The 21,571-nt window shown below is 35.8% G+C and overlaps 2 protein-coding genes across 2 annotated transcripts in view; both read left to right on the top strand.

The window, feature by feature from the left end:
* Nucleotides 1-392: 392 nt before the first annotated feature.
* LOC131166147 (probable 3-hydroxyisobutyryl-CoA hydrolase 2) overlaps nucleotides 393-21,571 on the top strand; it is a 52,944-nt gene continuing 31,765 nt past the window's right edge. Inside the window, exon 1 of the mRNA XM_058124458.1 lies at nucleotides 393-446. Within this exon, the coding sequence (XP_057980441.1) occupies nucleotides 444-446 (3 nt within the window). The 5' untranslated portion in view covers nucleotides 393-443. The remainder of the gene's footprint in view (nucleotides 447-21,571) is intronic.
* On the top strand, nucleotides 8,863-10,559 carry LOC131166149 (uncharacterized). The gene is made up of 3 exons (XM_058124462.1): nucleotides 8,863-8,994; nucleotides 9,114-9,189; nucleotides 9,312-10,559. Exons 1-3 carry the CDS (start codon nucleotides 8,923-8,925, stop codon nucleotides 9,539-9,541), a joined length of 378 nt encoding a protein of 125 aa, XP_057980445.1. The 5' UTR covers nucleotides 8,863-8,922; the 3' UTR covers nucleotides 9,542-10,559.

Raw genomic sequence — 21,571 nt, 5'->3', positions numbered from 1 at the left:
AAGGAGAAAAATAGCTCCATTGCTGGTTCATGGGTTTGAAAATAAGCTAATTTATTTTTTGTTTTTTTTTTCAATTTTTTTTTTTTTTTTGCCGAAGCTCATTTCAGCCTAACTCTCCAATATTTTTACCCAAAATTTATGAATTTTGACCAAAAAACTGAAATTGGATGCTCTTTCCATTTTGGGCCCTCCTTGAAATCTCAACCAAAAATTTTGGTAATTTTGAAAAAAATTAATACAATGCCTTTTAAGCGTTGAACATTTTAGATTTTTTTTTTTGCAGTTTACCTCATTCTTATCTCAATTTTGATAGCTGGGGAGAACTTTTAGAATTCAAGTTTCCACATTCTTCTTGGCAGGAGATATGTTGGTCTTACTGGGGCTAGATTGGATGGTGCTGAAATTGCTTGCATGTGGGCTTTGCTACTCACTTGTCCCAAAAAATGGTATGCTTCGATTCTTGCCTGTATATATTACTGATACTGAAATTAAAAATGTTCGAGAATGAAAGGAAAATAAAACTTGATCGAGTGAAGTTAGTTATAGTAGTCATAACTTGGCACGAGCCATAAGAACTGGGGCCTTTTGCAAAGTGGTGCAAGTGAGTGATACTTCGGCCTGAATGCATTCAATCTCAGCATGCTTAATCTTTAACTTCATACACTGCGGTGTTAGATTACACACCCAAGTTGTAGTTCCACATGGAATATTGTCTAATTCAATATGCTTAATCCTATCAAGTAAAGAAAGATTTTGAACACTGGTTTATACCTTGTTGTCATAGAAATTTTTTGGGAGCTTTTTATCTTTCGTGTATTTATTTATTATTTATTATTATTTTTTGGGTTGGCCAACTTTTATTAGATTCCTTGGAAACCAAAGCCAAGGATCTTCAACAATTAACCTTAAAACCAAAAAAAATTTGAGTCATGATTTTGAAAGCTGAATTATGACGCGCCCAACTCAAATATGCGAATTCGTAGGCCTCATACTATTGGCTGCATGCCAATCGGAACCCTCCCATCCAATAAGTCTATTGGAAGTGGATATATATGAAATAGAATCTCGTCATTTAACATGAACACTTCACTTCTGCGGTTTGTGGGGGGGTTCTATCTGTCTATCACTCTGTCTCTCTGTATATGTTTGTGTATGATGGGGAGAATAAATCATCATCCAGTAATAAAGAATAAAAAAAAAAAAAAAAATCAAAACTCAATCTGGGAGTCTAAAGAATACCCATATGCTAATCCTTTGCAACTCAGTCATAGAAATGCCAACCCTTTTTTGTAGCCTAAAGTGGCACCAGAAACACCACCATACTCCATGAATGATCAACAGAAAGAAGAGAGCCTTTGAGAATTCTGGAATTACATTCCAACCCAAAGTACCGGACAACTTATTCCAAATCTCCCAAGAGAATGAGCAAAGCAGAAACAAATAAGAAACATTCTAACTGCTCCAATAGCAGAGTGCACATGCATTAAGAAACAAAGCTTTTTTAGGCCCTCTCCTCCAAAGGACATCGTCTATAGTAATGCTCTCAAGGGCTGCCGCCGCATAAAGGCCTTGGTTTTGGAGGGATTCCTAGATGAAGGAATTTAAGCAAAAGGGACCACATTGGGAACATGCATGAGATGAATAAAAATGATTTGCAAGAGAATTTCCCTGGAGAATCCAATGCTAGTGACAGAAGTCAAGCATATTTGTCAAAAGAATAAGATCACTAGTCTCCTATTATTCAGATTATGAATAAAATTGAAAATTCACAAAAGATAAACCCCCTTGTGTAAAGGAACGACTAACAATGGGAGCATTAAAGAGATGAGATAAACGGTGAAGATGGGGAAAAGCTTGAAAGAGAAGAGTTTCCCCAATCCAAAATTGTCTAAAAACCTAACCTTCTCACTATTTGCAACTTTATAACTCGCATGTTGATAGTGAAAATGACGGATCTAAGAAATACAATTTTAAGGATTAACAATGACAGCAGCCGTAGCAACAACAACCCAAGGCTCAAGTCTCACTAGGTGGGGTTGGCTACCATGGTTTTAAATAACGGCCGCTACGTAGCGTTACGGAAATCGAAGGCTTCGAAATCTATACGGGCCGATATTGCGGAGTGGAAAAAATTCATAGCCATAACAGCCATTTCCCAACGTTACACTTCGTAACGGTCTGTTACAGACCATTACATGGTCGACAACTTGCCAGTATTCTTGAAGCCCTAAAGCAGGCTTTCCGCTTCTTTCCCCTTCTCCCAATCACCCATCTGCTATTCAATCTAACATTCATAGAGCAAAATAAAAAACTTACCTAACTTTTGTTGGCCAAAGCTAAATAAGAAGACTTCACTTTTTTGAAGCCTGAGAGTGAGCAGATCTACTCATCTTCGTAGCCTTGCAGGAGTTGCAGACTTGCAGCAACTTGGCGAGTCACCGGCGACAGCTCTGTAGCAGCTCTGCCACCTCTGCGAGTCGCCGATAGCCTTTCAGCAGCTCCCTCTGCTAGTCGTCACCACTTGCCACGGGCCAGCCCTTCGATTTCTGCTTCGGAGCTTGGAGTCATCGACCGTTTGTGCTTCGACTCCTTCGAGCCTTCGAGGCTCCTCTGAGAACTCTCTCCATATCAAACTTTTTGCGCTCTCAAGTCTCAAGACTCAACTTCTCCTCCACTCTCCAGCCAGCGTATGAGATAAGCTTTAGAGTCAATCAGTTTGTTGGAATTGGTGTGATCCCAAGAGGGGTGGTGTATTGGGTTTTAAAACATTTCGACTAATTTAAACATTTAGACCGATTCACCACAGTTCATATCCCATTCATAATACAAATGTGTATGTAAAATAATAAAGCAATAAATGCAAACATACACGTAGAACATATCTCATTTGAAATAGAGGTGTGCATGCAAATAATTAAAGCCAAGAATGAACAAAAATACACATGCTGAATTTAAAGCGCATAAATTGAATGAGATAAGGAGAGAGAGACATACGCTATTTGTTATTGAGGTTCGGCCAAACCAACCTACGTCCCCGCCTTGAGCATACCCCCAAGGATTTCACTAAACCTGCTCACTTAAACCGGCGGAGCAGAAGCCATTTACATCCTCTCCTTACGGGGCGATGAAAACCTCATCTCAATTACAAGGCTGAGCCCAATTTGTCTCACTTACGGGGTTGAGGCTCCCCAGTTCAATTTTCGAGTGGAACGGAATCGGTCTCACTTACGGGGTTGAGACTCTCCAGTTCAATTTCGGGCTGAACCCAACCGATACAATAAAAAATATTTTTCTTACGTAAAGCATGCTTTTGAAAATATAAGTAGAGATGTACACATTAAGCTCAAATACATATACTCTAATATGATATGCAATAATGCTCAATAGAGTAAGGGTGCTTATCTAAATAATATTTGCACAAATAAAATATATAGGAAAAATGAGTATTATTGTTCTCTTATAAATATTTTTGCAAATAAAGAATATTTGGAGAATTTAGGAATTTAAGCTCGAGAAAATATTTGAGTTGTAAATAATTTTCTCCCCAAAAATATTTATCAGAGAAATAATCGGAGAAACCAAAGCTATTATACTCTCAAGCAAATGATTTTCAAAAATAAATAATAAGTGAGAGTATGTGCATGTGAAAATGAAAATACAACAACAACAATAAAACCAAGCCTTAGTCCCACTAAGTGGGGTCGGTTATATGAATCCTTTTCCGCCAATTTATGCGATCATGGGAACCATTCTGTGATAGATCAAGGTATTATTCCTTACTCACTATTCCCCTCAAGTTATGTTAGGTCTACCCCACCCCTTCTACTGCCCCCACAGTAATAAGTCACTCTTCCCAAGGTGCACTATAAGGCCTACATTGCAAGTGCCATACCATCTGAGTCGTCCCTCCCTAATCTTAGGGAGAGAGGGAGAGGAACCGAACGGACAACGAAGAGGGGTAGGCCGGAAGGGGGCGGGCACGGTATACCACTCATCCATCTAACATCCTCATCTCGACAACTTTTACTTTTTGGACATTATGTTTCTTCGTCGCCCAACATTCTGATCCATATAGCATAGCTGGTCTTATAGCTGTCCTATAAAACTTTCCTTTCAATTTTAAGGGTATTCTACGATCACATAGAACACTTGAAGCACTTCTTCATTTTACCCAACTTACTTCAACTCTATGCATTACATCATCTTCAATTTCTCCTTCAGCTTGCATAATAGATCCAAGGTATCAAAATCTACAAGTGCTATTTATTTTTTCATCATCAAGCTTAATTTTGTCTCCAATATTCCTCCTATCATTGCTAAAATTACATTTCACATATTCTTTTTTGTTTCTATTTATCTTAAAGCCTCTAGATTCCAAAGCTTCTCTCCATAATTCTAACTTAACCTCTTTTTTTTTTTTTTACCCGAAAGAAAGATGCTTATCACTACCCCTTCGTCAATTAATACAATATCATCTGCAAACAACATACACCATGGAACCTCCTTTTGATTACTTGGTAAGGATTCATATTATAGTGATCTGACAAATTTTACGCTGGCTATCAGCTACCTAACGCAACCCTCTTCCTTAACCCGGGCTTGGGACCGGCTGTGTGTGAAAAAATTAGGACATTAAGTGCATCACAGGCGGAGTTATGTGAATATGAAAATAATTGCCCAAAATAAATATACTCTCTTCCAAAGTGATTTTGAAATAAATGAATGGAAAGAGAGTTGGAGAGTTTTTTTTAAAAAAATTGCCCCAAAGAAGAGATTTTTGCAATAAAAATGGTTTGAGGGAACTTTGATTAACAAAGGATTAGAGAGAAATTTGAAGTTTATCAAAGTTGCTAATCTAGAGTTATGAGGGGGTATTTATAGATTTTTCGAAAATTATGACCGTTGGGGATACGTTCGGTATTTTGGAAAAGTTTAATTAAAAAATTAATGACGTTTTACCCCTTAAAAAATTTCCAACCCGAGAGGTTCGGTTGACCATATTAAAGGTTCGGTCGACCATATCACTGAGTTCGGTCGACCATATCAGGGTGATTTTGAACCCTTCGTAGGTTCGGTTGACCAAGGCAAGGTTTGGTTGACCATTCCTCTGGGTTCGGTCGACCGTGGCAAAAATGAACTACAAGGTTCGGTCGACCAAGTAGTTGGGTGTCAGACACGTGTTGGTTCGATCGACCGAGGGCGGTGTGTTCAAATTGGAACGGTCGACTTAGTGAAGTCAAATGTTGACTTTTGATCGTTCGGTCGACCGTGGCTTTTATATTGCCACATGTTCGGTTGACCGGGCAAGTCAAACTTTGAATTCTGGGCAAACAGTGGTTCGGTCGACCAAGCTAGTAATTACTGGTTTGGTTCGGTCGATTAAGGGCATTAACAATGAATATTTTGCCCAAAAAATTTGGAGTCGGTCGATCGGAAGCTTCATTTTTGCCCCGATTTTGACTCTAAAATTATTCCAAAAACTTTGTATGATTTTAGTATTTTTAGAAAAAAGTTTTTGGTGAAATGTGCTGGTCCCTAGAGTATATCTACGGTCGTTCTGAGCATTCAAACATATCATGCAGATGCATGCATTATTACAGACTAGAGATATAAAAAATTAAATGCAATACAATTACAAAACAAATGTGTTCTTCTTTGCTCTTCTGTCTTTTGTGGAAAATGCCAGTTGATGTGAGCTTTCTGGCTTCCATCTTTCTCTTCTGTGTATGCATTCTGAATTGTAAATCTGTTCAAAATACGAGGCACGCACATAAGATACATGTGCTTTGTCAAAACAGTCAACACGCACTGCCACTTAAATTTTTCATTATGTTTTTCTTTTAAAAAAATTATATTTTGTTGTAATGTTAAATTGAATTTAAAAAAAAGTAATTTAATAGAGTAAAAAATTAGAAATCAATAATAATCATATTTAAAATAAAATTTTCTTAATTTATGAATATTTTAATTGTCTTATTTTTTTGTGAAAAGTATTATGAAAATCTAGTTCCACACATATTTTTTTTTCTTAATATTTTTAAGTTTTAAAAAATCATTTGGACCTCAAATTGAAAATTAAGTAAAATAAATCTTTAAATGATCTAATTTTTTGTTGTTAGTTATCAAATAAAGTAAAAATTGATAACTTAATATACAAAATTTTAACCTAATAGTTAATACATTAATAATTCTGATTTTTACTACTGAAATTTGTAGAAAAAATTTATTTTAATCCATATACTGAGAAAATGCTTAAAAAGTTAAATAGTCAATTTGTATTGTATGGATATCTATTAGTGATGTATATTAAAGTATAGTAAAAGTCTTTTTCACCTTTAAAATTACAGTGTTAATTTCCTTTAGTTTTAAATGAAAATAAAATCAAGTTATAAAAAATAATGTAAATATATTTTTAAAGATAAAGGAATATATTTTTTTGTAATTATTTACACACTTTAAAGATATGTATTTATTGAATTCCTTTCAACAAGAGAACACATCCCTTAAATATATGCATAAACACTCATATTTTACTAATAAATAAATTATCTAATATTTTATAATTTTGTTTATTTAAATATTTTAAATAAACATTATTTATTATTTTTAATCAAATATTATATTTTATTTTTACGTAATAAGTATTTAAAATTAGAAGGACTATTTAGTACTTATTTAATATTTACTAAATTACTAGTTATATTATACCTGTCATTTTTTTTTTATAAAAGTTGTAACTTTGTATTTTCTTTATGTTTTGTGTAAAGATCATCAAATCAAATCTATCAAGATGTCACGTGAGAGAGGAAATGAGAACTTACCTAGTGAGGATATTGGATGGCATTTTGGTATTGTGGTGGACGGTAGTAGACATGTTATTATGTGTAAGTTATGTGGGAAGATAATTAAAGGAGGCATTACACGTTTGAAACAGCATTTGGCACATAAAATGGTCCAGTAGCTGGATGCTCAAATGTGATCACACAAGTAAGAGAACAAATGATGAAACATCTACAACAACATGTTGAGAAGAAAAAAGATAAACAAAAAAGGCAAGAAGAAGCAGAAGCAGAAGCCCAAATTAGAGGAGATTTTGAGAATTTAAGCGATGAAGAAGATTTGGAAGAAGAAAATATGAGATTTGCTTGACAAGAAAGCATACGATCACAGCAACAATGGGAAGAGAGACAAAGATTTCGAGCAAGAACAACTGAAGGGGGTAATATTTATGAAGAGGGAGGTGATTCCGGCAGTGGTGATGCTACTAGTGGTTTCAGTAAAGCAGGAGCTCGATCTTATAGTGGTCGAGAAGCTGGAGGTAGTGGGCGACAATTGATCAATCTCGATGCCCTTGAAGTTAGACTAAAGGCAATGAATCCTACTTTAGAAAGAAGTAAGAGTGCAAAACAACCAAAAATCAACATTAAGTTACTGAAAGGTTTAAGAAGTAAATTAGGAAAAACAGTTAGAAAATTCCTAATTTATAATCAAATTCCAGCGAATGTAGCTGACTTTCCATTTATGCAACCTATGAGTGATATTGCTGCAGAGGTTGGAAAGAGGGTGAAGGGTCCATCACCTTATGAGGTATCTGAAATGAAAAATTATATAGCTTCTTTTGCTGAAATTTGGAAGAAGAGAGGTGTAACCCTTATGTGTGATGGTTGGTCAAGACCAACTAGAAAACACATTATAAAATTTTTAGTTTATTACGATAGAGGCACCATGTTTCATAAATCAGTTGATGCCTCTGATGTGCCAAGTTGAACAACTGAATATTATTTCAGGTAATTTTCTAATTTTAATTGTATATGCAAATTGTATTATGAACTTGTATGTTTTTAATTAAATAGTAGGGATTATTGAATCTATAATTTCATTTCAGATTAATGGATAAGGTGGTTGAAGAAATTGGAGAGGAGAATGTTGTCCAAGTAGTGACTGATAATGAAGCTGCAATGAAGGCCGAAGAAAAATTATTAATGCAGAAGAGGCCCAATCTCTATTGGACAGTATGTGCAGCTTATTGCATAGACCTTATTTTTGAAGATATTGATAAGAAAAGTAACTTGAAGAAGGTCTTGGAAGATGCAAGAACAATAACCTTCTTTATTTACAACCACATATGGACAGTGAATTTCATGAAGAAATTTACAAATAATAAAGAGTTTCGCCCTGCCATCACTCGATTTGCCACCAACTTCATTGCTTTGGAGACTATTGTCAGGCATAAACAAGCATTAAGGGAAATGTTTACATCAATGCTTGGAAAAACTCAAGGTATGGAATGGCAAACTCAGGCCTAGCATATGATTTGAAGAAGATTATCTTAGGCAAAGAGTTTTGGCAAAAGGTTTCCGATATAATTTAAGTGCAGGAACCCTTAGTGAAAGTTTTTAAATTGGTTGATGGTGATGAAAAACCAACCATGAGTTTCATATATGAGGCAATTGATAGGGCGAAGTTGGCCATTCAAAAAGATTGCCGGTTCTACAAAGACTATTGGAAAATTATTGACAACCGGTGGAGTTTTCAATTGCACCAAGATTTGCACGCTGCTGGTAAGTGTAAATCACCTTAGTGAAAGTTTTTAAATTGGTTGATGGTGATGAAAAACCAACCATGAGTTTCATATATGAGGCAACTGATAGGGCGAAGTTGGCCATTCAAAAAGATTGCCGATTCTACAAAGACTATTGGAAAATTATTGACAACCGGTAGAGTTTTCAATTGCACCAAGATTTGCACGCTGCTGGTAAGTGTAAATTAAATACAATTTCTTATTATTTTAAATTTTAAATTATGCATAGTTGCATTAAAAAACTATTGATTAATATGTTTCTAAATTTAATTGTAGGATATTTTTTGAACCCACAATTTCTTTATGGTGCCCCGCCCTCTCCTAAAGTTGATGGAAAAGTCATGGATGGGGTTAAAAAAGTGATAACCAAGTTGGTACTCGATATAGATACTCAAATTTGGGCTATTAATCAAGTAAGTATTGGTTCCATTAAATTGAATACTGAATTGTTCTAGTATTATGTAATACTTTCTCGAATAATTTAGTAATACATCTAATTAATTAATTATATTTCACAATCATCCTTTTTTAGTTATTGTTATATCGAGATAGGCAGGAGACATTTGGAACCGCGTTGGCTCAAAGGACAGTGAAACAAACAAATCCTGGTAAATATAGGCTATATAGCTAAATAATGGATGAATGGCTCCATTTTCTCTCTTTATGTTCAAATTTGACTTTTGAAATATACGCTATACTGACATAAAACTCTTTTTAATTATTCATGCAGCCGAATGGTGGATTCATTATGGCTTGTGTGCTCCTGAGTTCCAAAGAATAGCAATCAGAGTTCTTAACCAGACCACATCAGTTTCGAACTGTGAGCGTAATTGGAGCACCTTTAACCTCATTCATACGAAAACAAGAAATAGATTAAAGTACATGAGACTACAAAAACTTGTTTTCGTACATTACAACATGTGGTTAAAGTTAAGATGTACAATGAGAAGAAGCCAATGAGAAATTGAAGATGTTTTCAATCCTATCAATTTGGACTATATTTTTGAAGAAGATGATCCTTCGAGTCAATGGTTAGAGGAGAGACCGAGAGAGAGACACCATTACTCGATGGTCAGGACAATTGAAATTGATTAAATGAAGAAGTTGGTGGTAGTACAGAAGGAGGTGATCAACCACCAATAAACGTGCATGATGATTCAAGTTCAACCCCTGAGCGTACACAAAGTGATGACAATCTTGGTTTGAGCCCACCAAGTGATGATGATGGTAATAGTGGTGCTGGAGCTGGGGTTAGGGGGGGTGGTAGTCGTAGTGGTGGTGACGGCGGCGTATAATATAATTATGGATATGACACAAGGACATCATTTGTAAGGGATATATATCCTTCTAATTGTTATGGACTACATGATATACCTGAAAATAATGATTTAGGTATTCCTCCAGGGAACCAATATTCACAACCCAGGAGGAGTGCTCGTGGTGACCCTAGTGATTCTGTTGAAGATTCATATGGTCTGGTTCGTAGTTTTGACGACTTTGGTTTCGATGTTTCATCATCACAATCATATGGATCTCATCCAGCATATCCACATTATGCATCTTGTGACTCACGTTTTTATCCTAGTGGATCAGGAATCTCAGGATCTAGTGAGTTTTCTTCTACACACTACCCAAAGCTAGCCCTAACCCCAACTTATGGACATTATTCAGGATATGGTCAAAGAAGAGATTATGCACCCCCTATATCAGTTGGATTTTCACCACCAATACATTTTCAAGAGCAACAACGAAATGACGCAAACTTGGGTTTATTCAGCTATGTATTTCCACAAGGATGGGGAGATAATTTCCAATCCCAATCTCAAGATACAAATGCAAATTATGAAGACCTTTCACGTCATTCTTTTTGGTGGTGACATGTGTTATGTTATAAATTTGTAATATTGTATTAATGTGTTTTCAACTATTTATTAATATTTGATATCAATCACTTTTTAAATTCATGTATGTGTAATGTGTATATTGACTATTGAGTATTGAGTCTATTGACTCATTTTTAGTAACTTATGACATTAATTAATTGATTCTTCATTTTAATTACATTTTTACATCTTTTTACTCATTAAAGTAATGTAAACTATAAAAAAATATGTTTTTTTTTTTTGTAAACAGTGCACTAAGATTAATATAAAAATCATAATGCCTATTAAAAAACATTTGTAGGTTGAATGAAAGCCTTCAAAATTCATTAAAAATCATGTAGTAATGGATTTCATGCTTATTTTTTGATTTTGGCATGGTTGTGCATGCGTGAAAAAAATTCACGACCGTTATGCCTTCTTCCCATAACGTAACACCCACATCTCCCGCGCCCCGTGACACCCGCGACCGTTACGTGATGTTACCCATGACCGCAATTTCGAACCATGTTGGCTACATGAATCATTTTCTGCCAATTTAGACGATCGTGGGCAATTTCCTCCGACAATTTCAGGACTCCTAAATCCTTCTTCACTATTTCATTCCAAGTTATTTTAGGTCTACTCCTACCCCTTCTATTGACCATCATAGTATCTAGCTCACTCCTTATCTTTGGTGCATTATTTTGTCTATGCTGCAAATTCCCAAACCATTTGAGCTATTCCTCCTTTATCTTATCTTTTATAGGAGCTACGCCTAACTTACCACAAATATGTGCGCTCATTCATTTATCTTTTAACATTGTACCAATGTTTCAAAAAAAAAAAAAAAAAAAAAAAAAAAAAAAATCATCCAAGGGCTAGTGTGGCAACCATTTGATTCACCACAACTTTAGCTTGAAGCCCATACTGCAAGTTGCCTTATGCCACAAGGAATTAGTTTTGAAAGGAAATCGCAATGACCACTTTCATACTAAAGAGATGTTTTTAGACCCCAAATTACCTGGAAGCTCGCCCTTTTCCTTGGGCCTAGTCTCTTACTAAGACCCACACCAAACCATAAAAAATTGTCTCATCATTTTTCTAACTGACAAGCTACAAACTGGAATTGTGAAAGAAACTCATGCAAACTTTACTTTGTTTTGAGCTATATTTGAGTTTATGCCTTAGTCCTCAATTATGTAGTGATTTCATCTCCTCATGGATCATAGGCTGGTATATAATTTAATTTCTTATTTTCCTTGTCTTGCTTTTTGCCATTAGTCTACTATAGTTGAGGTTATAATAGTACACTAGGACCCATTTAGTCATCGAAAACAATTTCCATTTTCCACTTCAATTTTCCAAAAGCTCACAAAAAAGTTTGTTAATTTTTCAATATAAAAATACATATATATTAAAAAAATGAACAGTAATAAAAAGTTGTCACTATTTGATTGTCAAAATAGTTTTAATTCCATTTCTAATTTTTTAAATAATTACAAAAATGTCACCTAGTTTTTCAATTTTGTAAATTTATATAGGAAAGTTAGAGAACAACTTTTATTATTTTCTAGATTTTTGATTTCTTTCTCCCCATTTCGGAGCAATTGAGTTCCTTTCAAATCCGCACAAATCCAAGCCCCAAATCTATTATCCCAAATACCACCTTACATAATTTTTTGAAAATTGAAAAACAAGTTGTCTTTTTAGTATTTACTTTGAAATTTGGGAAAAAAACAGAAAATAAAAGACTATTTTGCACAACTAGACAAACTCTTTATTTTTTGATTTTTTAGGGCAAAAGACACTCACCTCCCTAGAGTTTTGGCAAAAAAATAGGGACCTCACTTGAGGTTTCAAAAATTATATTGACCTCCCTTGAGGTTTCAAAAATGTCATAGATCTTTTCTGAGGTTTGCCAAAAAGACACAAACCTCCCCACAAAACACTTGTCTTTTTGCAAAACACAAGGGGAGGGTTGTGTCTTTTTGGCAAACCTTAGGGGAAGTCCTTGGAATTTTTGAAACCTCAGGGGAGGTTGTTGAAATTTTTGAAACCTTGGGGGAGGTCCTTGTCTTTTTGTCAAACCTCAGTAGAAGCGAGTGTCTTTTGCCAATTTTTTAATATGAATCTTGGAAAACTAAAAAAATAAACTGAAATAGTTTTATAATTCTTTGGGAAACTAAATGGAAAATTGTTTTTACAGCTAAACAATTGTTAATCTTTTTGTTATTTTGTTACTTTGTTATTTGATATAATAAATAGAAACCTAATGGTAGGGACTCGTGATGAGCTCTACATCTCTTCTTAGAAACTCTCTCTCTCCCCAATTGGTATGAGAGCAACATACACCGTAGCCTAGAAATAGTTCTCTTTTATTTTCCTTGCTCTCCCTTTTTCTTCCTTTCTTTCTTCTTTCTGCCCCCCTCCCAGGGCCCGTTTTCCTTCCATCACTGACCTTAGTAGCCCATACAACTAGCAAAAAGGGGTTATCTGTGCAGCTGCTGCATTCCTGTTCTGACAATGCATTTGCCTATATAGATGTTTCTACAGTGCATGGATGTGGGGCCTATTGAATCCATTTTGCTTGTTTTTGATGCTCAATTTCCTTCAAAGTTTTGTGGCATTGAAGGTGTTTTGTTTTTCCAATTTTGGGGGTTTTTGGTGGTTAGGCTGACGAATTTTTTGTCATGACCTATTTAGGTATTTAATATCCAACGAGTGCTTTCTATTTATCATGAGTTTACATCCATCTATATTGAGATTTTCTTCATGTTTCAAGAACCAGCAGTGCATCTAACTTTTTTATTTGGATTGGTGGCTGTTATCTTTTGCTGTGTATTAATGCTGGAATTTGTGCTTTGGTTGCGCTGTGTTTCGGTGATTTTGTTTTTGTCTTGGTATGGTTAGCTCATGCAGTGTGATGGATTCTTCTGGGCCTGATATTTACAACTTGCAAATAACCTTTTTCTAGCTGAATATTTGGAAGAATCTAAGCCAGATGTGAAATCCCCATACTGCATGAGGCTGGGAGCAGAAAGATAACACAGCTTATAACCCTTTTATGGAACAGTATGGAATCTACTATTGTTTCGATTTTCTCATCTAAACACATTCGATGAGTTTGGGCACTACGAAGGGGAATTGTGGGACGAAGCTAGTGTTCTTATCTCATGTGCAAATAATATACAATCAGAGTTTTTTTTTTTATCCTGATAAGAATATGGCTAAAGTTTGTACTGCTATAAATTTTTGTGTTGTGAGAAGATTGTAAATACCTTACTGAATACCATGCCTCTTTAATTGATCTATGTGATCAGTTGGATATGTATCAGCCCTTTATAACTGATATAGTAATCCTTAAGAAATGGCAAGAACGCCTAAGAGTTGGTTAGTTATAGCATAGTTTTTGAAATCCAGACCAAACTGGATGGTCTGATGACTCTGATTGGGTTGAACCAGTCACCAGGCCAGTTGGTAGACCTATCAGAACCTAGAAATGGTATGAACTGGCATTGACCCGGCCCAAATTGGCCTGAACAGGACTTGAGTGGTGTTGAAGGCGTGCCAGCTTGGTCCCTCGCTTTGGGGAAAAAAATTGCCTCGAAGTAGCAGAAGCTTGGATTTGGGGCTAGGATCTGTGGGAAGAGTACAACAGGAGCTTTACAGCTGCACCATTTGCGTTTTTATGTTAATTTATGGAGTAAATAATGTATGTAATAACACAATATACACAAACACTAAGACAGCACGCACACCAGCTTCAAATTTGTTTTGACTAAAATAATATTATGAATTTTGACAAATTTTTTATCTTTTATAAAATAAGAAAAGTAGTTCAATTTTTATTTAGATGCTGGTAGTGATTGTTTTTGGCTAATATATGAGATTTTAATCAAAATTTTTGTAATATTTTTATTGAATTAGTGTAATATTATTTTCGTAAAACATTATTACGTATAATATTATTGAGATCTCTTTACAACCACCCCGGGGTTGCCACCTTCTCTGGCAATCGTCCTGGCCGTCTGCTGCTGTCGCCGGTTGCCAGAGAAAATTTTTAGATGCTAGGAACAGCTGAAGCTTCACTGATTCTGGTGTTAGGTCTCATGCTAGTCCCTGTCCATCTGTGGGCCAAAGATCCAGTAGAGTTCCTTGCTGACTCCCTTACTAGTACCTGAACAGCCATGCGCTGCCAGAAAGTTCTGGAAGCTAAACTTTCTCTCTCCCTCTCTCTACAGTGGGCAACACAGCTGGCTTGACATATAATAATGCATATTATCACATTGTGTTCGCACTGGTTGGACCACTGGTCTGACTGACCTGACCCAGTTGTTTCCCTGGTTGGTTACCAGTCACGAGTTTTCAAACCATGATTTTAGATGGTTTTGGATCTGAGTTTGCTCCCATTTGCCACAATTGCAAGGGACTTCTTCTCTTTTGTCTTTGCCTGAGGCATTTTCTAGTGTTCAGTGATCTATGAGGCTGTTTATTTGTCATTTACAGGCCAGCCCTTCCAATTTGGTTCAATTTTGTTTAATAGTCATGATTGTTGTGGAGGTCTGGTATGGGGGTCAAGGCAATAGAGTTCATTGTAGAATTTTTGAGGTTACCGTGAATTCTTCTCATTATGTTTATGAGGGTCATGTGGTGGACCACTTTTATGATCTATGTGGCAAGCCTTGTGCTCCACCATGCTCTTTCCTCAATATTTATTTAAAAAATATTTTTGCAAGTTTTAAATATTTTTCTTCAGTTTTCTGTATTTTTTTGGATCTTTTAGAATTTTTATTTTCTTTGTTTACTCCATCTATGTTTTTGGGATTTTTTTGGATCTTTTAGAATTTTTATTTTCTTTTTTTACTCCATCTATGTTTTTGGGATTCCTCTAAATTTTTCTCTCTTTGGATTGTCTAATTTTTTGTTTTCCTTCTGTTTTCAAGCTTTCTGGATTTTATTCCTTGATTTTTGTTTATTGTGTTGATTTTATCATTTTTATTGTGATTATTCGTTTTTATTTTGTCAAATTTAAATTTTTAGGTTATTTACTTTTCATTTCTGTAATTTTAATTTTAATTTTATTTTCTTCCTGTTTTAATTTTTGATTTAATTTTTTTTGGGGATATGTTTCTTGAAAATTCATTCTTTCTTGTTTACATATATTTTTTTTCTTTATTTCAGTTTGTTCAATTTTTCAAGCTTTGTTGTTTTTATATTTTTTGTTTCTGTTTTTTTTTTTTGTTTATTTTCACTTTTTCAAGAAATTTTCATTTTTTAATTTCTGATTCTTTTAATTATTTTTTTGAATTTTTATTTTTTATTTTTTTCTCAAGACGTTGTTTCATTTTTTCAGAATTTTTATTCTTGAAATTTTCATTCTTTCCTATTGTTTAAGTTTTCATTTTTTTATTTTAATTTTTATTCTGCTTTATAAATTATTTATTTTTAATTTATTCCTTTTTTCTTTTTTTTTTTATTTTGGTTTATATTTTTTCTTGTTTTTATATTTTATGTTTTTCACTTTATTTTCTTTTCTTTTTTTTTTGAAAAATTTTAGATTTGTTTCTGTTTGAATTTTTTTTTTTTTTTGGAGTTTTCAAGATGTGATGGTAATAATAAAATAATTGGAAAAACTGGGGGAAGGTGTTTGTCACTGCTGCTTGGGCATCTTTCTTTGTTTTTCTGGTGATAAATAGGTGAGAAAGAGACGGAGGGAGAGAAAGCTGCTTGGGAAAGAGGAGGTCATGGTGGCTGTGAGCTGCACCATGGGGTGTGAATTTAGCTTGTGTGTATGGCTGTGGTTGAGGGTGGGGCTTTGGGGAATAGGAGGTGGCAGATGGGATGGGATGGGATGGGATGGTGTGCGGGTGGCCCCTTTTTCTGCCCGAAATCCCCCGGGGGGGGGGGGGGGTGGAGGAGACCAAGGGCAATTGGGTTGAGGTGTTGCACACACCCTTATTTGTTTTTTTCAAAAAGATATTTTTTCCTCCTTGAGAAGTGAGCAGAGTGCTGAGTTTTTCTTGTTTGGTCCATTTTATAATATTTGGGGGGTGCATGGAGAGCTGCTTTTTTAAAAATTTGAAGGTTGACATGGTGTCTCATGGTGGCTGAATTCCAAGCCAAATTGCCTTTGCCTTAATCTGCCCAAAATGTGACAGTCACGCTTGTGAGGCGACAAGACTACACCACGTCCTGTCCAACTGTACTTATTGAAATATATGGAAACCTTCATGGATCCCTCCCATTGATGAAGTCTCACGGCATGACAAACCTTGTCACAACTGAGGAGGTCACTGAGGAGCCATGACTCAAATGAGCATCCCTTGATCGTCCAAGAGTGTACCCAAGGGTTAACATGGTTGTGCATCTCGACCTCTAGGTCAAAAGTGATGTGCAACCTCATTCTCGAATATGTTGTCCATGGGGCTCCAATCCCAAAAGGAAGCCAAAGACATCTGCCGAAGATGTCAAGAGCTTGCCCTTAAGCGCTCCTCAAGGTGCTCACTTAGTGCCCTAATGACATCAGGGTGGTAGGACGCTCACCTGGTGTTTCCTCTATAGATAAAATCTTTCCATTACATTCCTGCTCACACACAAATAACCAACCATGCATGTAAGAATCATACATTGGCCCAAGAATGCCACTTTGATAATTGTCCAGATCCACCACAACATCAAAGTGACATTCAAGGCACGTCCTTTGGTATATCCATAATTGAAACCAACTTTACCATAGTTCCTTGCAAGACCCATCTGACATGATCACCACACTCTTCCAATGCTGCCTGGCCATCGTGCAAGTGTCACGATACAAGAACGTAGGACCCTGACACATGGATTTATTTAATGCATGAAGGTTCTGAATTGTGTGCTATATTAAGATCCTTCTATACCAAAGTGGTCAATCAATTTAATTTTTTTTTATCAGCTAAGAAAAAAATTATTAAAAGAGGCATCAAGGGGATGCCACCCAAGTACAAAGGGAACAACAGAAGAGATATGTCACTTAATAGAAGTATCAAGAAAGTCAAGGGTTACAAAGGGGTCACTCCCAACCAGCCCAGACTGCCAGCTAGAGATCATTGTAAAAGGAGAAATAGTTCCTTTGAAGGCTCTTCTTTACTCTTTTCTCCATTCCGCCCAAAAGATAGCAAGGGGAATGATGGAGAGAGATTTCCTTATTTGATCTGATCCCTTTCCAAGCGCGCAGTTCACCTTCGACTAGCTGCAGTGAGCCACTTTTGTTTAATAATGTTGATGGCTAAGTTCCACAAATTCTTGGTCCATGAACAATGCAGAAGGATGTGATCAACCAATTCCTCCTGCTCTAGGCATAAAAAAGCATCTGCTGAGCAGAGATAAACCTTTTTTCTACAGATTGTCCATTGTAAGGATCTTTCCAAGAGTGGCTTCGCATGTTTTCAATCAATTTGATGTATTCCTTTGCTTTAAGTTTAACTAATGCTTATGTGTATATTTTCTCTAGGCTTGAATCGCTCTTTGGTAACTGTGGTTTTATCCACATCAATTGTCTTGTATCCGTACACCTCATTGAAACAGCTATGTCTACAATGTCTATAATGGTTTTTTTTTTATATTATTATTATTATTATTATGAATTTTTTTTTTTGGGTTGGTGGCCTATAATAGAGTTAACACCAACAATCTGCTACAAAGTAGGAGATCCTCTATAGCTTTGTCGCCGGAATTGTGTCTTATGTGTAGAAACGGTTAGGAGGATGTGTGTCACTTGTTTATTTATTGTTCCTTTGCTTGGAATTTGTGGAACTCTGTGCTCAGTGGAATGCGAGTATATCCAAAATCAGTGAAAGATCTGTTGGTGATTGTATTTGCTGGTTTTGGGAAAGGGAAGGATGCTAAAAAGATTGTGGAGATGTGTTCTTTGTAATGTCTTGTGGAGAATTGGGCTGGAAGGAAATGCTAGAATTTTTTCAAGGAAGAGTTTTTCTGTGGGATTCATTTGGGACAGAATTCGATACTTGGCTCCTCTTGGCTTGTAATGCCGGCTGTTTAATGGGGTGCTGATATCTCCAGAGATTCGAGTGCTTTCTTTTGTTGGAGGACTTCTCTTTCTCCTGTTTTTTTGGTATCTTTTCCTTCTGATTTTTAATAAAATTTATTTTTCCATAAAAATAATGTTTCATATGAATGTTCCTTATTTGGGGGATGCAGTTCTTACTGCATGTTTATCTTATTAATTGTCTTCCACCATCTATTTAAATGATTGTACTCCTTGTTCAATTGTTTTCCTCGACCAAAAATGCTTTCTCTTGCTTCTCAACGTGTTTGGATGTTTATGCTTGTGCATGACTGATCTCCTGGATTCGACAAGTTAAACTCTCATGGTAAAATCAATCTTTCAATACACGTGATATAGTTATAGTATTTTCATGTTTTCTTGTTTCTGGGGATGTAAATGGGCTACATACACTGGACCAGTGAATATGAATCTCTGGTCAGGGTGCATTTTATCATGAGGGTTTAACTTGTCATGTCCACTCTCCTGGATTCGGCAAGTTAAACCCTTCTGGTAAAATGCATATTTCTAGAATATTCCAGGACTCAGAAGGGGTACAAGTGTTTTTATAGCTATAATGATAGAGGGCATATAAGTTGAGAGCAATGCATTCTGTTGCTAGCTTGATATACACGGTTTAACATACAGTTCAGTAAGGCAGATGATTAGCTTCCTCACATCATTGATAAATCTATCAATGTTCAAATTTATCTTCAATATCTAAATTATTGAATGGTTAGGCAGGACATTATGAATGCTCTCTTTCTCCCTCTCCGCCTCTCTTCTCGAAGTCCTTGGTTTTTTTTCCTGGTTTTTGATTGATCATGCGTATTATTCAACATCTAAGGTGATGTTATTCGTGGAAGTTTTTAAAACTATTCTAGTTTCAAATTCTCATTGAGAATGGAGTTAAATTTTGAGGATTATTTGAATTTTTGAAATTGTAAAATCATGTGAACAGTCATTTGTAAAAACCATACACTTTTAAGCCTTGGTAAATTTAAATTACTTTGATGCATTTGCGTGGTTTTTGCCTTATTTTTTTCTTGAACAAGATACTAATCATGTAGTTCATTGATTATGTAAATTGATTCTGGAAATTCCATTCATTTTACTACTGATAGGAGGGACTTAGATGGAAGGTTATTATAAAGGCCATGCTAAAACATAAATAACGTAAGAGTTGGGGAATAGGGGGGAAAAGATGAAGCAGGGGTATGCTGAAACCTTGACACCTGGCAGCACTGCAGACCAGCAGCAGACATGTAGCAGACAGGTGCCAGCACTGCAGGACTCGTGTCACTACCAGCTGCTGCTGTCCTGTCATGTTTCCAGGCTAGAAGGGGACACTTGGCAGGCAGCTGGCAGCAAGTAATTGCTTTCTTGACCCATTTCAGCCATGCAGAGCAGCAACATGACACGAAATTCCATAAATTCCTGTTGTAAACCCTAGTTCTGGAGAGAGAGAGAGAGAGAGAGAGAGAGAGAGAGAGAGAGAGAGGGCGGGGGGGAGAGAACTCTGCTGAAATCAGGGAAAATCAGGAGAAAATTGGAGTAGTTGTTCTCAATTTTAGTTATTCATTCTGGGATTTTCAGTAAAAGTGGAGATTTTCCTAAGGAAACAGGGTATAAACTTGCATGAGATTAAATTTGTTGAGAAATTTGATCAAATGAATGGCCTAACCTAGTGGTAGGTATCTCCCTCTATTTATAAAACATATAAAATTCATTCTAATGGCCTTAATTCCCCTTTTAACTCTCACTTATTAACATAACGCTAACACACTAATAATATTGAAAGACTAGAATAACCATTAACACTCTCCCTTAAGCTGGAGCATAGATATCATATGCTTCTGGCTTGTTACACATAAAATTTAACACGAGCACCCACCAGAGCATTGATAAACAAATCAGCTAGCTGCATATCAGACTTCATGTAAGTGGTGGCAATGAGATTCTGCACAAGTTTCTCCCAAACAAAGTGGCAATCAATTTCAATGTGTTTTGTTTGCTTATGGAAGACTAGGTTGGAGGCGATATGAAGAACAACTTGCTTATCACACACAAGAGACCTCTCCTAGGTACACCTTTGAGATATCTCAAGAAGCGAATTACAGCATCCTAATGACTTGTCCTCATAGAATCGAGAAATTGACTCACAACACTTGTTGTGAAAGATATGTTCGGCTGAGTGACTGTGAGATTATTCAACTTTCCAACAAGTCTTTGATATTGTCTAGGATTAGGCAACAAATCACCCTTATCTGGAACCAACTTGCTATTAGGATCCATGGGTGTATCAATTGGTTTGGATAACAACAACTTAGTTTCAACCAAAAGATCAAGAACATACTTCCTCTATTGAAAAATAGTTTCCACATGAGATTGGGATACTTCTATACCCTATAAGTATTTCAATGGTCCTAAATCTTTGGTTTGAAACTTAGTCTGTAAAAAATGTCTTAGGCTCTGAATTCCTTGATCATCATTACCTGGTAATTATAATATCATCCACATACACAATAAGAAGGATCTTACTTGATGAAGTATGATAGTAAAACATAAAGTGATCCACTGGACACAGTTGAAGGCTAAACTCAAGTATTATAACATTGAATTGACCAAATCATGATTCAGGGGGCTTTTCTAAACCATGTCATGCCTTCTAAGCTGACAGTGTAAGCCCAACTCCCCTTGAGCAACAAACCTAGGTGGTTGCTCTATATAGACCTACTCCTCAAGATCACAATGCAAGAAGACATTCTTCACATCTAATTGATGTGGAGGCCAATGACAAATGTTGGACAAGGAGATGAAGAAATTTACTGATGCAAGTTTGGCAATTGGATAAAAAGTGTCAAAAAAATGCAAATATACTCCTGAGTATACCGCTTAGCAACAAGACATGCCTTTAGATGAGCCACAAAACCATTAATGTTGACTTTCATAGTATATATCCTGCGACAACCAACCATAGATTTGTCAGGAGGAAGAGATACCAATGCCCAAGTATTATTGCCCTATAAGCATTGTTCTCTTTAACTATTGCATTTCTCCACCTAGAGAGGCTAAAGCTTTAGAAAAAAA

The sequence above is a fragment of the Malania oleifera genome, chromosome 10 (assembly GCF_029873635.1).
Source record: "Malania oleifera isolate guangnan ecotype guangnan chromosome 10, ASM2987363v1, whole genome shotgun sequence".
NCBI lineage: Eukaryota > Viridiplantae > Streptophyta > Magnoliopsida > Santalales > Ximeniaceae > Malania > Malania oleifera.
The sequence above is the reverse complement of the archived record's forward strand: the minus strand, read 5'-3'. Positions and strand labels throughout refer to the sequence as shown.